General features: G+C 43.0%; 1 protein-coding gene across 1 annotated transcript; it reads right to left on the reverse strand.

Annotated features, from left to right (window-relative positions):
- Window positions 1-1102: 1102 nt before the first annotated feature.
- On the reverse strand, window positions 1103-20426 carry CCR3 (chemokine (C-C motif) receptor 3). Its single transcript, XM_012653250.1, has 2 exons — window positions 20420-20426; window positions 1103-2180 (listed from the first exon to the last, which is right to left on the reverse strand). The coding sequence occupies exon 2, from the start codon at window positions 2168-2170 to the stop codon at window positions 1103-1105; it is 1068 nt and encodes a 355-aa protein (XP_012508704.1). The 5' UTR covers window positions 2171-2180; window positions 20420-20426.
- Between the last annotated feature and the right edge of the window lie 6009 nt (window positions 20427-26435).

Here is a 26435-nt window from a genome sequence, read left to right on the forward strand (position 1 = left end):
GAAATTCCCACTAAGCCAATTAGTTTAGGATGGACCGACATCATTTATAGGTTGTGCAGCATCGCGACTGCCCTTAGCACAGCCTAGATCACAAAGGCCTTTTGCATTTCCCTCTGCCAACTGTGAAATCCTTAGTTTCAAGAATAACTCCGGAGTGTCTCTAGGAGCCCTTCAGCTTGCGCAGTCGTTCTAAAAGTGAGGTCCTGGGACAAGCGTCATCAGCATCGCCTGGGAACTTGCTAGGGCTGCGAATTCTTGGGTCTCACTCCAGACCCTCTGAATCAGAAACTCTGGGGTGGGACCCGGCCATCCATGTGTTAGCACGCCCTCCAGGTGCTTCTGAGGACAAGTTTGCAGGCCACACCCGAGCTACTTCTTATGTGCTGGGGGCCCCTGGCCTACTGTGCAATGTGAGATTGGCATTTCAGAGGGTCACCTTTAAGGGACTGCACTTTTCAGGGCTCCATGAGTCACTTGTGGGAAATTTGGTCATTCGGTGCAAATAGGAAATCAATTGACTTTATTAAGAGTATTTTAAAAAATAAGAAAAAAAATAAAAACCAAACAAAATATTTAGAACAGGTTTGGCATGCCACTATGTTTCTTGAGATTATTTATTCACATCCAAAAAAAAAAAAAAAGGCTTTCATGAAGCAAGGAAAGAGCTAGTCACATTAGCAAATAAAGTAATTGACTTATTGCATTTTTTCTGCCCAGCCGACACCTTGATTTCAATTTATTGCATTTTGTGAAATGCTTCATTCATGTCAATAGCTGCTGAAATTAAGATTTGAAATATAAAGTTTTACCTATTTATAGCTGCATATAGTATGTAGCATTTGGGAGCATTAAAATTTATTATGTAACTCTTCAGAGAATGAAGCAAAGCTCTGTTTTTCAAGGTTGGTGATGAGTAAACTGCCCAGCCTTGGCCTCTGGTAATGCCTTGAGGTGCATGCATACACTGCCGTCACCATTGTGCATATATTTCAATGTTGCTCTGGTTGTTCAAAGGTAAAGGTACAGAGGTAAAGGTGGCTGACTTAATGTGTTTGCTTCATCTGCCCAACTTATCCTCTTTAGGCAATTTTCTACAGCTAACCTAAAACACAACAGAGAGTTCCGGCTCCCCTGTTGATGGGGAGACAGAGCTGGCTCTTTCCAGTTTCTCGCTAGGAAGGAATGGGATGTATCTGCCCAGGTGCACGGCCACGTGCCTGTGGAAAAAGTGGTGCAGGTACTTCTGGAACTTCTCACCGACGAAGGCGTAGATCACCGGATTGATGCAGCAGTGTGTGTTGGCGATCACCTCTGTCACCTCCCTGGCCAGGTCCAGGTGTCTGTTCCGCTCACAGTTGTCACCAAAGAAGATCATTTGAAAAGCAGAGAAAAGGAGAACCAGGTTGTAGGGTGTCCAAAAAATGAAAAAGATCACCATGATGACAAAGATGAGCCGGATGGCCTTGTACTTTTTTTTACTGGGGCATCTCCACAATGTTTTGATGATTCCTGAGTAGCAGAAAGCCATAACGAGCAGGGGAAGGGCGAGACCCAAGATGTTCATTCTCAGAGCGTGGAAATGCTTCCAGCTATCTTCTCCCTCCTCTGGGTAAGCAGGGCTGCACACAGGCTCTTCAGGCATGTCTTGGAACTCATGGAAGATAAATTCAGGGAGGGCTGCTAGCCCTGCCAGGCCCCAGGTGACAATACTGGTGATGACACCAAAAGTGACAGTCCGGGCTCGAAGGGCAAACACAGCATGGACTATGGCCAAGTACCTATCAATTGTCATTAGCATGATGAATAAGATCTCGCTGTTCAAGCTCATTTGATAAAGCCCCGAGATGAGCTTACACACGCCATGGCCAAAAACCCACTTATTCAGCCTAGCATAGTGAATCCCGAATGGCAGAGTGAAGAGGAATAGCAAGTCAGAGATTGCCAAGTTGAGCAGGTAGATGTTGCTCAGAATCCTGAGCCTCCTGTATTTTGTGAGGATCACTATCACTGTGACATTGCCCAAGAAGCCCACGATGAACACCAGGGAGTACAGTGGGGGCAGAAACTGGGCGATCAGCTCCTTGATACTGGCTTTTTCACATGGCAGTGCCAGCTCATAGTCATAGGGCGTGGTCCCGAAGGCCTCAACTTCATCTATGGAGCTTGTCATTTTGCTTGTTCTGTGATAGAAGAAGAAAAAAACAATTCCACAACTAAGCACGATCACCCTTTGTAAAACACAGCAGTTGATCTATTCATTTACACAAAGATGCCATGTATGGGAAGCAGCCTACACATTTTAGAGGTTCTTTATCATGTACTACAAAATGTATGTCACAGATACAGAGGGGGGCCAAGAAGGAAAGCTCTGACATTTTCAAAGTCAGCATGATGTATGATGGGAAAAGGAAACAAATGTCGCGGGTAGTGGTGAAGAATGGGAATATTGATTTCTGAAAGCATTTGAAGGAAGAAATATAAAACAGGAAAAACAGTTTGTATAATGATAATAATAATTACTGTATCTTCAAGGGATTTTTTTTATTTTGTTTTAAAGTTTATATACGACTATCAAAATAATTCTCTTACTATTTACAAACAAAATACTTAACAATAATAATCACAATTATTATTATTACAAATAACTATGCCTCTCCAGGGCCCCATAATGATGTGCTGTCCATCATAGCTAATGGGGAAATTGAACCATGAAGAAATTTAGTAATTTATCCAAAATCCTCTAACAAATAAATACAAAAGTTTGGGCTAGATCTTTAGTCTCTGTGTCCATTTTTCCTGTCACTAGGTTCAAATGTAGTGATTTTTAATTTAACATTTGAAATTTTAGCTATTATAATTAAGTATTATAATAATTACAAGTCTAGGCTACTTTCCTTTTCCTGCTGAATTAAGCTGGTCATGTGGCAACAGCAAACCCCTAGGAGCTTATCCATCCCAGAGGGGTCCCTCCACCCTTGGAAGGTTTGTTGAAAAATCAACTCACAAAATGCAGATCAAGAAGAGAAAAGGCATATAAATTTATTAGCATGCATGGGGGAGAATCACAGAGCGATTGCCCAACATCCCAATGGGTACAGATGTTTATATACCTTACTTCTTAGGGAAAAGGGAGATGGGGAAGTGTGGATGATTTTAGGGGAATAGTAAATGATTTTTAGGGGACTTCAGTGGGCTTGAAGAACATACGATGGCTTAGGACAAAGCCTGTTGGGCCCACGGGGCAGACAGTGATTTATGACAAAATTCTCTCCAGGGTTGACTGACTTTTGTCTTCCTTCCTGCGACATGAGTTCAGTTAACAAAGACGAAGGGAAGGAACCAGAGGTCATTGTTTTCTTCACTGGGAGGCCAGAACTTTAGGCAGATAAGGGAAATTAGAACAACTTCATCCTGTGCTTTGGGAGAGGCTTGGTGAGGGGAGACAACGTTTTCCTTGGTCGGTCTGTCCAATCTTTGTGTAGCTGGGAGAAAAGTCTCCTCTAACAACTATTGATCTCTGACGGCTTTAATTCACAATACTCATTATGGCAGGGAGCTGTATTTGGGCGTGAGGTTCTCTGTGCTCCCTCAGGGGCGAGCAGGAAGTGTCAGTCAAGATTTTTTATTAGACTCAATATTTTTTAGACCAGGAGCCCTAAGGCTGATGTCAGCTTTTCTCAAGATTATAGACTTCAGTCGAGAAGGAGGAAAAACAGACAAAGGGGGAGTCCCGTGAAGGACATTAAGCCATGCAAGGATTCCTTGGAGGGCGTCCTGCTGACCTTCTCCTCTCTAGGAGGAAGGGACGAGTGTGAGGACATGAATATACAAGTCAATGGGCACTTCTCAAGGTAAGTCTGAGAAATGCAATAACAGAGGCCCGTGGCAAGGAATTGTTTTTGCTTCTTAATAGACCGTGAGCCCCTGAGTTCGGTGTGGTCAAAGTGAGTGAGAATAGAGATGGGAGAGCAGGAGCCAGCCCCAGCTCTGTGCCCAGGACAGCCCCTTAGCTCTGAGCCTCCACTGCTCATCTCCAAAGTCAGGGCTGTGCTGCCACGTGGAGGTGTCCTGAGGATCAGATGAGAAAGTATGTTTGAGTTTACATCTTAAACTTGAAAAAGCTATAAAATTGGTAGGAAGCAGGAATGGAATACAAGCATTAAGAAGCCATTCCAATAGAAATTAGGAAAAAGTAGGGTTCCTTGGATGGAACGTGTTGATCTATGTTTACGGGTCTGTCCAGGTACGCCTCCCACTGATCAGGGAAACACAGTCCAGGCTTTGGAGGTGGAAAATGGAATTGAAGAACAACTGATTCGTAGGACCTTATCAGCATTCTTAGTCCTAATGAAATAATCCACAGCAGCTGAGAAAAAAGTACCCATCATTTTGTCTGCTACACATTTACAATCACGGAAAGTGTCTAAACTTCAGCATCTAAAGCATAACAGAACGGCGCTGCTTGCTCCGGAGGGCAAAGGTACTCACCACCAGTTGTTTGTACTTACTTTCCTTTTCTCTCAAAGTGATTTAAAAACAAGTCAAACTTTAAAAAAGTCACTTGGGTTTTGCTCGATTTGAGGAAAGTGTCTTTAATTCATGTATGACTTCTACGAAATCAACATGATCAGTATGTTAAACCTGTGGAAGCTTCAGTTTGGGCTTCAGGGCTGCCTATGGGCGGTTAGTTCTGAAGTTCAGAGCTCAGGAAAGCATGTGGGTTCCCCAGAGTCAGCAGCCAAGTCCTTGCTACTAGTTACATGGGGTCAGAGATATAAAAACTGATGTGGTTTAAAATCTGACAATTATAGGCTTCTGATCATTCTGAGCTAGCTTCACACTCCTGCAAGCGAACCTACATGACTTGTGATAAACCTCAGAGAATTCACCACAACAGCTCATACATGGACACCCTTTGTGCATGTTGCTGGATGGGCCCCTCAGAAAGTTCACCAGAACACCTGAGGACATTCTTGTCTCTGATTAACAAACTTGCTTATCTTAAAACATTCCAAGGCTTTAGATAGAGCTTCATTTCTTTAACCAATTGCAAATCAAAGAATCTTTAAACCCACCCATACGTAACCTATAAGCCCCCACTTTGAGATGTCTCTCTTTTTGGGCCGAACGAATACATGCCTTCCATGTATTGGTTTATGATTTGACATATAATCCCTGTCTCTGAGAATGTATAAAACCAAACTGTAACCTGGCCACCTTGGGCAATTTTCTCAGGACCTCTGAGGCCATGTGCCCTAGGCCATCAGTCACACACATTCAGCTCAGAATAAACCTCTTTAAATTCTTTTACAGAGCTTGGATTTTTTTCCTGGTAACCATTAGTATACATGAGTGCTTATGCTTGCAAAAATATGTTATTATTATTGCCTATTTTATTGTGTAAAGTGGCCTATTAAGTGTTCTGTTGCGTTTTTATGTGTTTCTCAAGCAAAACTCCTTTTAGAAATGCAAATAAATGTCTTTAGAATTTTTTTACATTATTTTTTCCAGAATTATATTTCCACAATTTTAAACTTTTGAGTTCGTAACATTTGGATTTTAGATTTTGGGGATTTTGATCTTTCAGGATCTCAACATTTGAGATTATGGCATTTGGGATTGTGTCTTTGGGGATTATAGCCCAAACCCTACAAGGCCAACTGCCCACAGCCTCATAGACAAAGGCTCAGGTCATCCTGTTTTTCCTGAAACTCCAGTTCTAATCATATATGAAACAGAAAACACAAGTTTTATGTCCTTATCAGCCTGATTCAGTGAAATTAAATCAGTCGACTATAGAAAAATCAGCTTGAACACCTCTTCTTGCCTCAAAAAGAAGGTTAACATACAACAGCCAATCATGAAAAAGCTCTAAATACTTCCTCTTTTATATTTGATAAACTGTGCTGTAACTGCTGTAAGTGGGAGTTTTACCACTTTAGTTCAATGTCTCCTGGTTCTCAAACGGCTCTTTTATATCCACAATAGGCTACAATTTAAAATTTCATTTTTGACAAATGTAAAGTCTCTTTTACTCTCTCCCATCTCAGTTTCCTCCCCTCCCTAGAGGGAAGTTTGTTGTTCATCCCTCTAGATATTTGTTTATGTATTTATACACATAATCATACATAATTATATATGGGTTTTTATATCTAAATCAGAGTAGGAAATACCTATTTTTCTGTGACCTTTTAAACGTTACATCTTGGAAATCTTTCCACAGCAATACTTGTAGAATTGCCTCATTCTTTTAAATAGCTAGATAGCATTCCACTGTGTGGAATTTAAGCCATGTTGTATTAGTAAGGTTACCCAAACTGGGCATCGATACCCTAAAAAATAAAATCTTGTCATTCTAGTTGCCCAGAAGGTTAGCATGTGATAGGGTTAATAAAGAAACTTCCTGCATGTAAACTTAATTAAATCTAAGCTAACTAATTTAATCTAAATTTCATCTGAATTAATAGAAGTATTTTATGCAGATTATGAGAAGTTATCATTTCATGTCATCCTAAAGTGGTCCGACTATGTCCAGAGCACATTTAATGCAAACATGGACCAAGTAAAATGCAGTTGAGAGGAAACCTTACCCAATAAAGATGAGCTGAAGGAGCCAGGAGTATCCACCCTGGAGAAGAGACACTTTGGGGAGGAGAGACAGCAGGATACTGGCTGTGCAGGTGAGAATGAGAACTATGTGTGACTCCCAGCAAGTGGCTCCAGAACCAGCAGGAGGTAATTCAAAGAGGCAAATGCAACCATCACACAAGAAAGACCTAGAGTAGGATTATGGACAATGAAATGGGTATCTTGTGAGGCCCTAAGCAAGCTGCGGCTGGAGAAAGCCAAGCAGAGGCTTGTGATTCCCGTGTGCAGCCAAGGTTGACAACTGGACTACGTGACATGAAGTTCCTCCTGAATGTTATGAACCCATTTTTTATCCTTGAGTCACATAACCCTCCAACCTCTTTCAAGTATCATGAAAAGAAAAGGGAAAACTTAGAGGTAGAATGAAGAATATCCTTAGTTGCAAGTTCTTTAGAAGCTAACACCATGGCATGGCACCATAGAGCCAGTTTCATCTTAGGCTATATGAATAGATAATCCAGAACACATGGAGTCTACTCACCTGATTCTGTATCCCACCTCTCCACCAGATATCCCTTCATTTATGCATCCAACTGCCTACCCATTCATCTAGCTGCTCAACTTGCCTCCGATCTGTACAATTAGGCTAGTGCCCTCCTCCGTCCCTCCCTTCCTCCCTCTTGGTCTCTCTGGCTCCCTCCCTCCCTCCTTCATTTCTTTCCACAGAGAACCTGGGGTAGCAAGAAAAAATAATTATCTAATGCAGCACAGTCCAATAGAACGTTTCTGCAAGGATGGAAATATGTATGTGTGCTGTCCGATAAGGCAGCCGCTAGCCTCACGCTGTTGAGCACTGAAAATGTGGCCAGTGCAATTTAGAAACCGAACTTTTCAATTTATTTAATTAATTTAAATTTAAATAACCACATGAGCAAGTAGCCCCCATATTGGACAGTGTAGGACTAGTGCCCAGCACGATCCAGACAAGTAAGAGCTGCTTAATAAATTAAGTGGATAAAAGGATGGAGCAGAGTAATTTTTACTCGGCTTTGCACTGTTCAGACTACACATCTGAAATGTTCTATTCCAGGGACCAAATTTTAAGAGAGTTAGTATCAACCTGGAGTTCAGAACAGGGTAGGATGATAAAGACCCAGAAACATCCACCATAAGTGGCCGAACTTGGAATATTTCATATGAAAAATAATAGTCCTTGAATTCATTTTAGTTCCCTTTTTTTTTTAATGCCAGTACTTGTATGTCTTTGGTCTAGACCAAAGTTTTCTAATATTTAGGTTTTTTTTTTAACTGAAGGATTGGATTAGGTGATGTTTTAGGTACATGTAAGATAGAAGAGTCTATGATATGATAGCTTTTCCTGTAGAAAGGGAGTAGAAGATCAGCAGAATTTGATACTAGAGGAAACTAGGTTCAGCTACACATGAGGAAGAACTTGGTGAGAATGGTGTGGAAACAGTAAGCTCCCTGGAAATACAGAAGAAGAACCTCTCAAAGCTGAAATCAGGAATAAAAGCAATCTTCTTCCCAGCTGCAAATATTTCCCAGAATTTGTATTTTAGGACGGCACATGAATTTCCACAGATGCCAATCATGAATACAGTTACTAGTGCAAAGGTTACACCCCCTTCTCCGAATGTGGTCAGTTCATTTTAAGTGACTTGGTTTCATCCGCCTGCCAAGTGATTTTGGATATTTTTTTTACCAACATCCTTACCCAAATATTAGACTTGATTGTTACGTTTTAATAATAGGTGTTTCAAATATGGCTGAGTTTTAGTTTTGAATACAGGCTCTGCTATTTAGTTGAAAGAGATGATCGTGAAGAATACTTTCGTGGGGAAGGAATGCCTATGCAATCCAAACAATGTGGTTGGGGGGAGGTCAGTGTGACCAGAGTGCTCAGCTTCCTGCGCCTCAGTCTGCCCCCTCCAACTTTGCTGTGGAGAGAGCGCCACGGTCTCCACTCTAGAATAATTGATAGCACATTTGTATATCACTTTGTATTCTGATATTTTAAAATCTGTATCCTCCACCTAGTTTCATGTGGCTAAAAATTATTTGAAAATATAATTTGTAGAGACTCCAATGTATTGTATAGATATTCATGGTTATTTAATCATTGTCTTTTTGTTATATGATTAAGTTGTTTCCAATTTGCCTTGTTGTAAATAGTACTGCAATAAACATCTTTGCATTTTTAAATTTTTTCCTTAGAGTAGATTCCCGAAAACAAAATTTATACCTCTAATCATTTCTGAATCTTTTTGCATTTTGCCAAATTGCTTCCAGAAAGTGTGTAACAATGTATATACTCTTGGCACTCTGAGGTGATGGTGCCAGTTTCAGCAAGCATTTGTCAACATGGAGAAGCTCTAAGAGGAAAAAAATTACTTGGCCAATTAGATGGGCAAAATGGGTGCCATTATTGTGGTAATTAACATTTATTTAATTACTGAGGGTATTTTCTTTACTGCAATTATTAATCATTCATATTTCCTTTTCTGTGAATTATCTGTGTGTGCACTTTACCCAATTTATTCTGCTGGGTATATCTGCTTTTTTCGTATTGAATCAGACAAGGAGCTCACATTTCTTGCCCCAGGAGAAATAACTCAGCCTGCATGGTTCAATGTAATCATCACCACTTGCTGAAAAGAGCTGCAGACACACTTCAATTCCTACCACGTCCATGCGGAAGACCCCATATTTCCACAGCTCTCCCTCAAAGTACTTGTCCAACGACAGTTACATTTCATCCTCAGCCAATCCAGCGGTTTCTGGAAGACTAGGTAAGGCTTTCTATCTCTACCCTCTTACGCAGGTCTGGAAAAGGCACCAGGTGACCTTGTCCACCCAAACCAAAAGACACCAAATCAACCACCAACTGATTCCTCTAATAGCCTGACTTAGAGTGGACATTCAATGAAAACTTACTTTCACACACGCACACTTAATGTGTGCGCACACACACATATACAGTCAGCCCTTGGTATCCGTGGGTTCCACATCTGTGGATTCAACCAACAGAGAATTGAAAATATTAGGGAAATAAATTCCGCAAAGTTTCAGAAAGCAAGACTTGAACTTGCCATGTGGCTAGTACTATGTTGAATCCACCCAAACGAAGTGATGTATAGGCGTTGTATTAGGTTTGGTAAGTAATCTAGAGATGATTCAAAGTATACTGGAGGATGTTAGCAGGTTATGTAAGGGACTTGAACCTCTGTGGAGTTTGGCAATGAAGGGGCCCTGGAACCGATCTCCCATGGATACCGAGGGAGCACTGTGTATGTATAAAACACCCACATGTATAAATAGAAATTATATTTTCACTGACTTTCTTACAAGTCAAAATCAATACACACAAACTACCAAGTGTGCCCCTGTAGGAGTGGTTGTATTGTCAGTAATTGAGAATTTGTGAAAGCACAGGGAAGGTGACACGGGCACAGACAATGCTGAGTGTCTCAGGCTAAGTTTGGATAAGTACAACAGGCCAACGTATTATGGCATGGGTGGAAAAAAGATAGGGCACATGAAAGAAAGCAGGAAGAAAATGGAGATACTCCCTCCTAGGTCCTGGAAGGTATGACTTCCACCCACGTGGACCCCTCCACCCATCTCCCTTTTCTTAGAAAACTGACACCTACCTGGAAATCTCTTCTAAACGAACAACTTCTGTTGCATTTCAGTAAGTTCTTGCCCAAATGAAAACAAAATGACCAGTGGTACCTGCTAATTTAGTGAAGTCCTTTATGTGTCCAGTGGTAGATTAGATCTCACTCGTGCAACGGAGATACCGTCTGATAACAGGCATTAGTAAGGTGGTAAACAACACAGCTTCCTGTTTTATACAGGCGAGCTTCTCAGGTTTTGTAAGTTTTCAAAAAGATATCGAATTCGGTGCAGTTCTTCTTTTTATTATTGACACCATGTACTGAACACTTAATTGAGTAATCCTAGAGATGAGGCTGCTGATGTTCAGCAGGTATTTTAAAGGGGCTCTTCACTCCCTTGGTGCTGCTCATTTTTTATGTGGGGGGCTTATAATATTCACATAAGCATTGCTTTGGCCCATGGGAAGACAGAATGAAGAATGAATTTGAAATTTCCCTGTAAATGAAGGATGGCAACTAGGGGAGAACCCATTTGCTCTGCAGGGTCCAATGAGAGGCTTGGATGGGGCGGGTCGTAGCAGGTAAGGTTTAGACAATTCAGGAAGACTTGGGATTGAGTTTCAGTTGTGGCACCCACAGCTGCATGACCTTGGGCTAATCACCCAAACTTGCTGGACCTCAGCTTTTGCATCCGTAAACTGGAAATAATGATGCCTAAGTGGTAGGGTTGCCATTGAACCAACTGAGATAAATATGTGCACAGTCTCTGCAGAATACAAAGGGCTAAGCGAATGCAAGGCATGAGTAGAATGCTGCTGTGACATAAGCTTCACAGGTCAGAGCCACGTCCCTGCTCTATGTGCTGACGTGTCCCCAGGGACTGGCATAGTGCTAGGCACAGAGCAGGTGTTCACCCAATGTTTGTGGGAAGAGCTCTGACCATGCAAGTTGTGATGTTTAATAAACTGGCTCACTGGACAAGACAATGCAATTCGCCAAGTGTTTATCAAACATTTGCTATGTGTGTAGAACTGTGCTGTATGCTTCATGAGAAAGAAAAGGACAAAAAAAGAGGGAGAAGGGAATGGACAGCGGGAACATGAGGGAGCGAAGAAAAGAAAGGAGAAAGGGTCTCAGTCCCACCTGTTACCTTGTTGGTGATCAGAGACAACAGAGACCTGATAAAATTACAAGAATGCTCAAATATAGTTAAATAATAGCAAAATAAACATTTAACGATTTAGTCTACAGCATATTCAACGTGGCATATTCAAATAGGCTCAAGTTTGTTTTTTTTAAGAGACAGGGTCTCGCTCTGTTACCCAGGCTGGAGTACAGTGGCATGATCATAGCTCATTGCAACCTTGAACTCCTGGGCTCAAGGGATCCTCCTGCCTCAGCCTCCTGAGTATCTAGACCTACAAACATGTGCCACCATGTCCAGCTAATTTTTTTTTTCTTTTTTTGTAGCAATAGAGTCTCACTGTGTTGCCCAGGGTGGTCTCCAACTCCTGGCCTCAAGTGATCCTCCTGCCTAGGCCCCCAGAAGTGATGAGATTACAGGTGTGAGCCACTGTGCCTAGCCTAAAACAAATTTTTTTTTTTTGAGTTTCAGGAACAGTCCAGACTTTGCTGCTGGAGGCCTAAGTTCAAAACCCACCTTTACCACTTAATAGTGACATGGCCTTGGGCAAACTACATAACCTCTCTGTGTCTCACCTTCCTCTGCTGCAAAATGATAGAGCAATGCCTACCTTGTAGGATTTAATGAGTAATAAATGAAGCAGGACTACATAGAGACCAGTGCATGGCATGTGGACAGTGTCATGTGAATATTTGTCATTGTTGTTAGGACACATTGACAAAGAGGCATCGTCTCGGAGTGACCTGAAATATAGTGTACTGTATCGTGTTCTGAGACACTGTGTGGGACGCCAAGTGCAAGTTCTGTGGGGTTCAGAAAGGAGGTCCATGTGGGCTGAAGGGATTGGGAAAGGTTTCATGGAAGAGAAAGGGCCTGAAGAATACATAGAATTTGGCCATGTGAAAGGGGAGAGAGTTTTCAGGAAGGAGAACTAGATTTACCAACACCAGGAGGTGACACGGGCTTGGTCCCTGTGCAGGAGTAGGCAAGAATTAGGGAGCAGATATGCTTGGGTCCTAACGTCAGGAACCAGGAGCCCAGGGAGATTAAATATATGTCCATTTTGACGTATATCTATTAGGGTGATTCATGTTCAGAAGCTCTAGCTCCACAGAGCATTCAGAACCACTAGCAGGTCTTCAGCACAGGGTGGAATTTTGGAGGACCATCATTGGTGATTCAACTGGCTTCCACTCCTCTCCCTTCATCCAGGGAATTTTATCCCTAGATCACACAATATGCCCATAGGTGATCGATGGCATCTCATGACGAGGAACACATGAGGCAGAGGTTGAGGGCATGGAGCAAAGAGTAGAGGGAGATAAGATTGATTGTTGGTCTTGCCTAGATCATAGAGAGTTGAGGAGTTTAGAGCAGATTTCACAGGCATTTTGGAGCTATTGAAGGTTTTTGAGGAAGAGCACTGATACCATTTTATCTGAGATCAGTGCTTGAGAGTTTTCAGAGCATTTTCACACACATTTTCTGGGTGGAAACCCCACACCAACCTTTTGCCTCACTAGGGGAATTGTCATGCCAGAGCTGCCTCCATGGGGCTCCATTCACACTGTAGTGTGTGCAAACAGCTCCCCCAGAACTGTGCAGTAGACCACAAAGAGAAGTGAGGCTTGGTAATCACCTAAGGTGCAGATAAGGGAACTGAGGTCAAGCGACCTGTCCAAGGTCACGCATGACCACATGGTGGAGTGGGAATTTCAACACCAGTCTTCTCAGTTCACTCTGTGTTCTCACCAGTAGTGAAGAAAGATGCACCTAGGATATAGCACTAGATAGACCTGGACTCAAATCCCACCTCACCTATTTACAGGTTATGCGGAAGAGTTATTTAGCGTTTCTGAGTCCTAATTTCATTACCTACAGTGGAAATTATAGCTAACATGGTAAGGGCTTCATAAAAAAGAATTCTAAGTGCCAAACGACATCTCTGCAGAGAAGAAAATCTACAGCAAAGCATTCTTCATCTGAAATCAACAAGTTATAATATCTCCTAGAAAGTCATGAAGATTTAAAAAGCATTTGGAGATTTTTATAAAGAAGCTAGATGCCTAAGGTTTTTAACAGCTCATTCATAAGAGATTTAAAACATTCATTCACTTCCATTTCTAGACCTTGGAGAAAAATGGAACTGGTGAGGGGAGAGCATTTTCTGGCATTTGGAAACAAAGCAGAATTTTGTAATAATTTCTGTGATTTCCACAGTTAGGTTTTCAGTTAATGTATTGAAATATCTTTTTCCTATAACCATTTTAAGTGTACAGTTCAATGAATTCAACAATTGCATACCCCTGTGATCCACCACCATAATCAAATATAGGACATTTTCAGCACCCCCAAAAGTACCTTATATCCCACTGCAGTTAATGATTGCCTCATTCCCAGTCCCAGCAACCACCGATCTACTTTATGTTGCTCTAGTTTAATTTTGCTTCTTCTAGAATTTCATATAAATAGAATCATACAGTATCTAATCTTTTGTGTCTAGCTTTTTTCTCAGCATTACTCATTTGAGATTCATATGTGTCGTTCCACGTATCAGTGGATTTAGGGCCTCCCACTTTCCCCTACTTTTTTCTGTGGTCCTGACTGAGAAATACAGAGTGCCTGACCACTCTGCGACCTGGCCAGCCTCATGTTTTCCCCTGCAGGCCTGAACCCATGCTGGAGCCTTGAACATTCCCAGGCACTAATAAAGAAGTTTAGACACTACAAGAAACTAGCCCCATCCTTGAGCCAAATTCCTTAAACCCTCTCATAAACTCTATACTTCGACTCCTTGTGGCAGACATACCTAGGTAGAACATCTCTTTCTCTCGCTGTCTGTTGTGAGGACTGCTACAGCACTTTGTAAGTAGGTTTCCCTAATAAATACTTTGGACTCAACATGAAGAAGACAAGTAAACCAGCCCAATAAAAAAGATCTGAATAGACAATCCACCAAAAAAAGATATAGAAATGGAAAATAAGCACATTGGAAGAGTTTCAACATCATTAGTCACTAGGAAAATGCAAATTAAAACCACAATGAGATATCCCTATACACTCAAAAAACTGACAATATCAAGTACTGACAAGAATACGGAGTCATTAAAACTCTCATATGTGGCTAGTGGGACTGCAAAATGGTACAGCCACTCTGAAAACAAAGCAGTTTCTTATAAAATGTGCTATAATGAAAAGTGACTCATTTATGTGTTATAAAGCAGTGGTCCCCAATCTTTTTGGCATCAGGGATCAGATTCATGGAAGATAATTTTTCCCTGGACCAGGGGACAGGATGGGGGGATGGTTTAGGGATGATTGAAGTGCATTACATTTATTGTGCACTTTCTTTCTATTGTTATTACATTGTAATACATAATGAAATAATAATATGACTCACCATAATGGAGAATCTAATGCCACCACTGATCTGACAAGAGGCAGAGCTCAGGTGGTGATGTGAGTGATGGAGAGTGGCTGTAAATACAGAGGAAGTTTCACTTGTCCACTGCTACTCACCTGCTCTGTGGCCTGGTTCCTAACAAGCCATGGACCAGTACCGTGGCTATAAAGGACTAAGAATATCAGTGTGTCAAAACACTGGAGCAACTTTCAAGAAAAACAGTTTTGTTTCCAGAAATATATACTTTAAATACAGAAAAGACCTGAAGCTACCTGTTTCTTTCAAAAGCCTAGAAATTTATTCTCTCAGTCTTAAAGGTGGTAAGATTAAAATCAAGAACCTGGGTTATAAACAACAGTGTTCTGGTTACCTATCGCTGCATAACAAATGATCTTAAAATGCAGTAGCTTATGTAGTAATCAAAACAGCATAGTATTGCTATGAAAGCAGACACATAGACCAATGGAACAGAATAGAGAACCCCAAAATAAATCCATGTATTTATAACCAACTGATTTTCAGCAAAGGCGCCAAGAATATACACTGGGGAAAGGACACCCTCTTCAATAAATGGTGCTGGAAAATATGGATATCTATGTGTAGAAGAATAAAACTAGACCCCTATATTTCACCATAAAGAAAAATCAACTCAAAATGGATTAAACACTTAAACATAAGACCTGAAACAATAAAACTACTAGAAGAAAACATAGGGGAAACACTCCAGGACATTGGTCTAGGCAAAGATTTTATGGCTACAACTTCAGAAGTACAGGCAACAAAAACAAAAATAGACAAATGGGGCTATACTAAACCAAAAAGCTTCTGCAAAGCAAAGGAAACAATCAATAGAGTGAAGAGACAACCTGTAGAATGGGAAAAAATATGTGCAAACTATTCACCTGATAAGAGACTAATAGCTAGAGGAACTCAAACAACTCAACAGCAAATTAACAAATAATCCCATTAAAAAGTGGGCAAAGGACATGAATAGACATTTCTCAAAAGAAGACATTCAATTGGCCAACAGGTATATGAAAAAAATGCTCAACAGCAATAATCATCAGGGAAATGCAAATCAAACCCCAATGAAATATCATCTCACACATGTTAGGATGGCTATTATCAAAAAGAAAAGAGATGACAAGTGTTGGTGAGGGTGTGTAGAAAAGGGAACTCTTGTAGATTGTTGGTGGGAATGTAAATGAGTACCGTCATTATAGAAAACAGTATGGTGGCTTCTAAAAAAAACAGAAAATAGAACTACCATATTACCCAGCAATCCCACTACTGGGTATTTATCCAAAAGAAAGGAAATAAGTATATCAAAGGGATTCCTGTACCCCCACGTTCATTGCAGCACTATTCACAATAGCCAAGATATGGTATCAGCCTAAGTGTCCATCAACAGATGAATGGATAAAGAAAATGTGGTATATATACACAATGAAATACTATTCACCCATAAAAAAGAATGAAATTCTGTCACTTGCAGCAACGTGAATAAGACTGGAGGTCATTATGTTAAGTGAAATAAGCCAGGCACAGAAGGACAAATATCACATGTTCTCACTCATGTGTAGGAGCTAAAAAGATTTATTTCATGGAGGTAGAGAGTAGAATGATGGTTATCAGAGGCTGGGAAGGGGGCAGGGAATGAAGAAAGGTTGGTTAATGGGTATAAACATACAATTACATAGAAGGAATAAGTTCTAGTGTTCAATAGCACAGTAGGATAGATGTAGTTAACAATCATTTACTACTGTATATTTCAAATAGCTAGAAGAGAGGATTTGAAATGTTCCCAATACAAAGAAATGATAAATGTTTGAGGTGGTGGATATCCTAAATGCCTTGACTTAATCATTTCATATTGTATGCACGTATCAAAGTATGACATGTATCCCATAAATATGTACAATTATTACGTATCAATAAAAATGAGGAAAAAAAAGAAAATTGTGGGGAGAGGTGAGTGAACATCCTATCTCTTTCCTGATGACATTGGAAAGCTAAGCAATTTGGGAAGGATTCAAACAATTAAGAAGTCCTATTGGTAAATAATGGAGAATATTTTTGTGGATTCTTAAAACCTTATGTGGGAAGCTTGTTTTTACTTTTTGGAAACAAGTTTTATACTTTAATTTTCAAAAATAATGAGTCATAAAAGATTTTTAAAATGTAGTGGCTTAAGACAACAATTTATTAGTAACCTTCATAGTTCTAGGGATTGTTGTAGACCTTTGGGATGTTCTTACTTGAGATTCCACACAGGGTTGCAATCAGATAGCAGCAGAAAGTGTCTCTCACCACACAGCTAAATCAGGCATCCTTATAGCTTGGTGATCTCAAGATAGGTACGCTACTTCCATGGCTGACCTTCCCCAGGGCAGCATTTTGTTGGAATCCGTTGGTCAAAGCCATCATAAGCCAGTCCAGATTCAAAAGGGTAAAGAAATAGACTCTATCTCTCAATGAGGGATTGCCTTGCACTTATAGGAAGGAAATGAATCTATGGTGGCCATCATGAGAAAAATCGCCACAAGTAGCAAGTCACTGGGATGCCCTGTGCAATGTCCACTGGCCCCAAACTAGCCTCCACACCCGTGAAGGAGGCTTGAACTTAGACATCGATTGTAAAACCAAAGCAGAAAAGGTACTAAAGTGTAGGGGTAAATATATGCTACTATTCATTGCTAGTGGGAATGTATATCAGTACAGCCATTTTGGAAAACAGTATGGAGGTTCCTCAAAAAATTAAAATAGAACTCCCATATGACCCAACAATCCTGATAATAGAAAGTAGATCCCAGAACTGGGGTCTAGCCTGAAGGCCAAGTGGGTTCTTGGCTTCATACAGGAAATACTTCAAGAGTGAGCCAACAGAGTAAAGCAAAAGCAAGTTTATTGAAGTCACAAAAAAAGAGAAGGACGGCTTGCTCCATTGGCAAAGCAGTGGCTATCTCTCAGAGCAACACAGAGTAGCACTTTGTGAGTTTTCGGGATCGTATTTTATATCTTCTGTTTAATTCTACATTAAATGGAGGGAGGATTATTCATAAGATTTTCCTCTGGGAAAGAGGTAGGGAGTTCCCAGAACTGAGAGTCCCTCCTCTTTCTAAACCAGGCAGGGTAACTTCCTCCAGGAGTTGCCGCAACATTTGTAAACTATCATGGCGCTGGTGGGAGTTTCTTTTAGAAACTAGTGCATTATAACTAGCGTAGAATGAGCAGTGAGGATAACCTGAGGTCATTTTTCATCACCATCTGGGCTCCAACTCAATCCTGCTACTGGCATATAGCCAAAGGAAAGGAAACCAATATATCGAAGAGATATCTGCACTCTCACGTTCACTGTGGCACTATTCACAATAGCCGGTGGAATCAACCTAAGTGCTCATCAGTGAATGAATGGCTAAAGAAAATGTGGCATATGTACACAATGGAAGACTATTCAGCTTTAACAAAGAGGAAATCTTGTCATTTGCCACATGGACGAACCTCGAGGACATTATGTTAAGTGAAATAAACCAGACACAGAAAGGCAAATACTACATGGTCCCGCTTATATGTGGAATCTAAAAACTCACAGAAGCAGAGAGTAGAATAGGGGTTACCTGAGGCTGAGGGGTGTGGCACAGGGGTGGAGGCTGGGGAGACATTGATCAAAGAATACAAAATTTCGGCTGAACAGGAGGAATAAGTTCAAAAGATCTGTTGTACATCATGGTGACTATAGTTAATAACAATACATTATATGCTTGAAAATTACTCAAAGAGTAGATTTTGAGTGTTTTCACCACTCAAAAATAAGTATGTGAGGTAATGCATATGTTAATTAGCTTGATTTAGCCATTGCACGGTGTTTGCATATATTAAAACATCATGCTGCACACCTAAAATACATAAAATTTTTAATTTGTCCATTAAAACAATATAAATGCTACCACTGATAGGTAGACAGTATGCATGTCCCTCTTCAATATGCTATTTCTTCTCCCTGACAGCCAAACACAGAGAGGAGATCGGTGATTCACTTGTTCAAGGCTGTGTACGTAGCCTGTGGTGGGGAGTAGAGGCTCTAGAGTCAGCTTGCCTGGGTTTGAATCCTGTTTCTGCCTCTTCCTAGCTGTGAAACCCTCTAAATTATCTATCCTCTCTATGCCTCAGTTTCCTTATCCGTCAAAGGGTTGTGATGAGTAAAAGAGCTAATGCCAGTCAGGTGCTTAGAACAGTAGGCAACGCACAGTAAAGAGCCATGGGCATGGGCTATTATTATTACTAGTTATTATGGTACAAAGCCCAATGATGAAATCTGAGAATCAGGCATGTGGTGGGTAGACCTTGTGTAACTTAACATAGTGCCTTACTCTCCACAGGCGCATCCTTGAGCAATGCGCAGTGAAGTGATTTGAATCCTGAAGAGGTAGCAGCCTCTCTTCTCTTTTCCCTTGGGTCTCCCCTGCTGGCTGGCTGCAGGACAACCTCCCAGGACCCCTGGCCCCACATCACCCCCCTCCCTATTGAAGAACCCCCAGCCATGTGCTGTTGGGTCCCAGATAAGGTCCAGACTCCTGGCAATGAGGTTTTGAACTCTTCTGATCCTGCCACTGCCCTTCCTACTAGGGTCCCACTGTGCGCTGCCTCCCTCCGAGGGTGCTGGCAGGGTCAAGGCACCTGGGGCCACAGAGGGAGGGAGCTGGACAGCCTTTAGTCCCAAGAAGGGCCCCCAGAACACATTTACTCCTAGGAGGGCCCCCAGAGAAGTATCAGAGGAACTGGAATCTTCTGGTCTGAAAAAGAGAAGTCCTGGCATTTCCTGTGGGCAGTGGCAGCACAGGGTGCAGAGGTTACCAGGAGACAGAATTCTCCCCCAGTGTACAACAAAAGGTTCAGCAGGGTTTCCTGGAAGGGGAGCCCTCCTGGGAGCCCATCATCAGGCCTGGCGGTGGAGCAGGACCCATGTGGCCTTCTACCTGCCAGGCGCCACCATGGGAGGGCAGCTCCTGGCACCAGGGCCAGGCCTGGGCTGCTCACTGCTGCCCCCATCACTGCATACCACTGGCACCAGGTAAACACTTGTCCCATAAGTGAAAGAATGAAGTATGGAGCATAATTTTTGTAATAAAAAATTAATTTAGAAATAAAGAAAACTTCCTCCATGTATAAGAGGTTGGATTAGAAAACTCCAGAGGCCTCACCTAACTCCAGTATTTCCAGTTGCAAATCTGGGGACTCTCCCTCTGCCATAAAGCCCCACTCAAGCCTTGCAGGGTACTCACTGGTCCTCAGACATGCCTTGGGCAGTCCCACCATCTCATGTTTGCTCACTTAGTGTCCTTCCTTCTCTCTCTCTGCTGCTCTGAGTCCAGCCTGCAGTCAAGGTGCAGTCTCCCCATGAGGAGGTCCCTTTCTTCTTAGAAAGGCTGGACCCCAGTTCCCTGTCAGTTTCCTGCAGTGTGACAGTTCCAGCATCCTCTTCTGCAATGGAGATCACGAGGGCACCTGCGTGGATTAGTGGGGACTGCTCACTCACGCAACGTGCTTCACGCGATGCCCGGCTCACATCATAGGAAGTGCTCCCACAACGCTAACCGCGATTAGTTAGGCATTGGTACCTCTCAAGTAGCAAGCCTTGGTACTCACCTCCCCAGTTAAACTCCTGCGGCTTTTATGGCCTACTTAGTCTTCTGGAGCTTCGTACCATCGGAAGAGAAACAAGCCCGACTCCTCTTCCCAGCCCCCTCTTCTGCCTGGGTTCTGAACAAATTAAGAAATCAGGAAGGGAGAGCAAAAACGAGCCTTGTTAATTAAACCACGGAACTGGACACATTTATCTGCTGAGGCAGGGGCGGGCCACCAAGACCTGCAGGCAGCTGACTTGCAAGAGGAAGAGCAGCAGAGCTAAGCCAAGCCTTCCCAGCTGTTTTGGGAAAGTCGCTCCACCTTTGACAAAGGGGTGGAGAGAAGGCAGTTGTGGATACATTGAGCTCCCTTCAGGAGGAGGGGGTGAGGAGCAGGAGTGAGGCTGAGGAGCAAGCCCCCATCTGGTGAATGGACCTGGCCAACACTCACTGCAGCCTTAGAATTCTCCCAAAGTGATTTAAACAGTCACAGAACTTTGTTTCTCATGAAACAAGCCAAGTGCTAGTGATAGTGGTGGAAGGAACTTCAAAACGAAGAGGCCTACCAAGGTGATGGCTCTGGGGCAGAAAGCACGAGTCTGTGATGAGTTAGCAGGGGCAATGGTCAATTGCGCAGCAACTCAGATCTTCCTGGAAGTGACCACTGTGCATTCCACATGAAACAAGGAAAACCATGGGAGCGTTTCGTGGGGTGCTCCGGACACCAACTGGTCATCGATTGAGGGATGAAGCTGGAGAGAAAGTTAAAGTGAGGCTTAACTTATGTGAGGATAAGCACAACCTCCTATGATTCTTGATAGAAACATGGCTCAGGATGACATCAGGAGCTGAGTGGACTCTGGAAGGGCCGGTAGTGAGTTGGGGGATCCCGGATGGATTCTTCACAGATGTCAGGGATTTCTCCTGGGCTGACTTGGGTATCAAGAGCCTTTGTGCCTTTCAGGTTGTAGCTCCTCATAATCTATCCACTGACTAAACCAACTAATCCATCCCAATGTGTTTGCTGTCTCTGATGATCCAAGCATGCGCTGTTGGGACAGTCAGAGTACATTAAAGTCCTGCAGTGGTGAACCTGTTTACAACTTGGATAACCCAGCAGTTCCCAAACTATTTTTAACTTAGAAAAAAAACCATTTCTTTTCCAATAACATTTGTATTAATATCCCTCGGGATGAAGATTCCTCAGGAGCACTGTGGGAGACGCTGTTCTGATGATTAGTTAGCACGTTCGCACAGCACAGTGCCATCGCAAACTGCTTCCTAGTCTGTTACCTCATTTGGACAGGGGTCCCCACAGCAGCCCAAGGAGCTGGCAGGGATGCTCTTGCCATCCCCATGTTTTGAAGAAGAAGCTGAGATTCACTGGGAACTGACAAAAGCCACAGAGTGAAGGACAGAGCTGGGCTCTCCCCTCTAGTTTGGACTAGCCACCGGGTGCTCTTTTTCCCCACACTGCACTGCCGTATGAGGGATGGGTGCCTGTTGTCCTTCAGCCGAAGGTCAGGATGGCTTGGAACCTGAAAGAAACTGGAACTCAAGGTGATTTCCCCAAGGTCGGAGTGGCTGTTCTCCCCTGGCACTTCCTAAGATGGGCAAGAGATTTTTGGTGCTTCTTTTGGGGCTGGCATCTCAAGACACTTAGCTCAAAGGAAAAAACAAGGTATATGGAAAATCTGACAAAAAAACCCAACACCCTCCAATCTTCCTGACTCTCAGCACCACATTACGCTAATGCAGACACATTTGGGGGGCAGGAGGGGCCAACACAACAAAGACAGCACACACAGAAAACACCTGAGGAGTACGGGAGCATGTGAGGGAAAGAACAAAGAACCTCAGAACCAGGAAAGGGCCAGAAATTTCTTGCGGGAGAGCTCGGGTCAAGCCACTGCCTTGAGTGTGAGAAAGGAAGTGATTGCCAGAGCTGCAGGGAGAAATGCAGAGCTTCCGTTAATACACCACCCTCCCTCACAGGTGCCAGGGTGCAGGAGCGTGGGACTCCAGCCAAGGCTTGAGTTTACAGTCATTTTCCCAACAAAGTTACTGGAAGGATTTCTGTAGCCAGAGGGCTGGCTTCTGGCGTGTCAGTGGTCCAGTGCATTTCTGAGTCCCCTCCACTGACAGCACGCCACCACCCTGGGAAGCTCAGAAACCAACAGAAACAAGACTTCACAAAAAGGACCCTTCCCCTAATAGACATTCTCCAGAAAGACCGGAGTGAGAGTGCGGAAGCTGTGCTGTCTGGGGAGGGGGGCACTCCTCATGATTGGAAGATAACAGAGAAACAGAGTCTAGCCGTGGCACGGCCTTGGTATTTAGTGCCAGGCCAACATCAAATGCAGAATAAAACCAAGGATGGAGCAAACCACCTGTGTGGCGACTGTGAGCATACACCTCGAACACCCGGACTGACCCAGGCCCCACTGCCGGGCTCGGAAACCACGCAGAGTGTGGCCCTGGGCCATGCTGCCCAGGGAGTTAGTGAAAGTTTGGCACTTGTCTCCAAGGCTGCATCAGAGGTATGAGGACAAGTGGTTTGAGGAGAAAGAAAGAGAGGTTTATTAATTTTCCAGCAAATGAGGAGGATGGAGACTCTCATCTTCAAGTGCCATTGTCCTAACTATAAGCAGAAATACAGAGCTTTTAAAGGGAGGGTTTTCAGCTTTAGGCTACTGCTGTTTGACTATAGTTGACAGTTCTGATCTGTCCCATCTCCAGGTGAAGACTATCTTGTGACCTCTCCCACAATTCAGTTGAGCCATCTCCTGCGGTATAAAGAACAAAGGACACACTCCTGCCCCTCTGATTACTGGCGTTGGGCAGGGATGTAGGTTTTAATTCCCAAAAACAGTTGGGGGAGTTTTAAAGACACAAGTTGTAAAACATTTTACCCTTTTTCAGGCCATTCCCTCTGTTACAAGGGTGCACCCCCACCAGTGACCAGGTGTGCAGGGAAACTGAGGCAAGCCAGTCTGGGAGATAGCTTAAGGCCCCCGAGGCTATGTCAAGCCTTCCTTGGGCTGCATGGCTGCCTAGGGTGCTTCCGTGCCACCTGGGCTCACTGCCTACCTCTCCTGGGGTTCCCCCACACCCCTTTCACCCCAGCTCCACCCCTGCCTCCAGCTTCTCCTGGCCCTGCCCACTTTCCCTCCCAGACACGTTCCCTGATGAAATCCTCACATGTGTAAAACCTGCTTGGTGTCTTCTCTTTGGAGATCTGGACAAACACAACCTGCATATTCAAAAAAGCTTCAAAATATACCCCAGGCACCTCCCTTGGGTCCCTCCTGAGAGGGATTGTGTAGTTAATTGTTTGTTGATCTAAACATTCTGTATGTTTCCTTTTGCTCATTTTCATTCTTTCATGTAAATATAAAAACAAGTCTAGTATCAAATTCAATAAACTGATATGATGATAAAGAAAAAAGTTGAACAATGTTTTAGAAATGATGCAGAAAATGCAGTTTTCTCCCCAGGCTATGGAAAGTATTTCCTAATTAAATGCAAGTACAACTCGCCTCCCGATAAACAGGAACAAATTTGAACAACATAGGCCAAGCAGAATAGGTGAAGTCTTTATTTTCCACGGTATCTCACATTATAAGAAGCCTCTGGAAATGTCAGAGACAGGGGAGACAGGCTAGGCAAACAGACAAGAGAAACAAGAGATAAAATGAGTGAATGAATAATAGATTTTTAAACCACTTTATTGGGATATGACTGGCACACAAAAATCTGTACATATTTAATATATACATATTGATGACTTTGGATTGTGGTGAAATGCTCACCACAATCTATGCCATAAACATACCCAACACCTCTAATAGTTTCCTCCTGTCCTCTTTATTATTATTATTATTCTGTGATAAGAGCACAACACAAAATCTCCCCTCTCAGCAAATTCCTAATTGTATGGTGCAGGGTTGTTAACAACAGGTGCTGTGCTGTTCAGTAAATCCAGTACATCTCTGGGACTTATCTTGTGCAACTGAAACTTTGTACTGTTTGACTAATAGAGAGATAATTGATCTTTTAGCTAATGGCTCCCTTCCCTCCAAATAACAATCAGAAATGTCTCTTATCATGCGGGAAAATTTCATTTCTGCTTTGTTCACAACTAAGCATTTAGTAACAAGGTGTCCTAGAGGTTTCTGTACATCACAGTGGCTAGAAGCACAGAAGAGCCACATCCGGGAGGGGAGGAGCACATAGTCAGTTCTCACATGGGCTGTTGCTTTGCATCCCACCCCCAAGGTTAATCTAGGCACTTTCAAAACATAGCAAAGCCTCTGTTTTGAGCAGTGTAAATCCTGAATGAATGCAAAAATGTCCCAAGGTCCCTGCTCTGGAAAAGATAAGAGAGCCAGTGTGGGGGTGGAGGAAAAGTACCTCAGTGCCGAACAGCACAGGGCACGCATGGACCCAGGCTAGTGACCTAGGACAACGACCAGGAGGACAGGGGCAGGGGCAGCTGTGGGTGGCGGGGAAGGGGGTAGGTGGGGGTGCCACACTTTCATCATGCCAGCCACCCTCCTAAGGGCTTTGCATGCCTCATCTGGTTTAAACTTCTCAGTGACCCTACGCATTTGTTTTTGTCATTTCACAGTGGAGGAACTGATGTCAGTTTTTTAAGCAACAAACCCAAGATCAGACAACACAATGGTGGGGCATGTCCTGGAACCCAGCTCTATCAGATGCCAGTGGCCAGCCCTAGCCGCAGCGTCTGCTCTTCCCTAGAGGTCTGTGGATGTGGCCTGAGGGGTTGGGCGGTAGAGTGATTCTGCTGGCTCTGGACTTTCCATCCCACTCTGGAGGCTCAAGACCAGGATTCAGCAGTTTGTTTTTATGTCAGACATCTCTGCTTTAATTCTACACTTCTCTTTAAAAAAAAAAAAATTCTGAAGAACACTTGCATATTGTGACTTCATCACAAGCAAGAGAGAGTCCTCCTAGAAGGGGAGTGTTAATGTAATGGCTGGCGGTGGTTCTCTGCTGGACCCTCGCGTGTCCTTCCTGCCGTCTCTGTGCACCCCTTTCTGTTTCTGTGTTCCTTTGCTCCAGCGGCTTGCACCTGTGACTCTATCAAGACCTGCCCTCAGGCTACTGAGCCTCTTGCCCACAAAGTTCAGAGCCAGAGCAATCCCCCCAACACCCATGTCTGAGTCAGAACAGACTCCGAGGTACGACTTACACCCCAGAGTCAGAGCCACTGTGGGATCAGGCCAAGGCTGCCCTAGCGACCCTGCCCACAATCACACCATTGCCTGGCTTCCTCCCTCCCTGTCCTGCCTCACTGACTCCCTTGCTGATTTTTTTCTGGGTGCGTTTCCTTAATAAATTACTTGCACATTCATCGTCATCTCAGCGTCTGGGATCCTGATCTAAGACAGGGATTTTACCATATATGTATGGTGTTGTTTTAAACAACTGATTAAGATATATAATTTACGTATAATAAACTGTATCCATTTAATGTCTATGATTTGATGAATCTTGACAGTTGTACACATCTGTTAAACAACTCCCATAAACAAGATACAAAATATTTCCATCACCCCTAAGAGATTCTTTGTGCCCCTTCGCAGTCCATTCCTCCCTCCACCTCCAACTCTAGGCAACCCAGTCCTTGAGCTCAGTTGCTCTGCAGCCCGCTGCCTAAACATTTAGCAATGCTACGTATTTTGGGTGTTTGTATGTCAGCATCCCACTTCAAGGTGCTAATTTCCATATTAGTTAAGAAAATTCCAGCTACTATAAGAAACAAACTCCAAAATGTACACCAAGCTTAAACACACAGACGTGTATTTCTTGATTAGGTAAAACTAATCAGGACTACTAATGGACAGGCAATCCTCCTTCAAGTATTAATTCAGAATCCTAGGCATCTTTCACATTGTGATTCTGACATCACTAGAGTTGGCATTCGAGATCACAGTGTATCCAACTGCACAACCTGAGAGGAGGGAGACACAGTTTGAAAGAATGCTCATGGAAGGGCTTTATGGTTGGCTTGG

This window comes from Propithecus coquereli, unplaced genomic scaffold (assembly GCF_000956105.1).
Source record: "Propithecus coquereli isolate 6110/MARCELLA unplaced genomic scaffold, Pcoq_1.0 Scaffold1, whole genome shotgun sequence".
Classification (NCBI taxonomy): domain Eukaryota; kingdom Metazoa; phylum Chordata; class Mammalia; order Primates; family Indriidae; genus Propithecus; species Propithecus coquereli.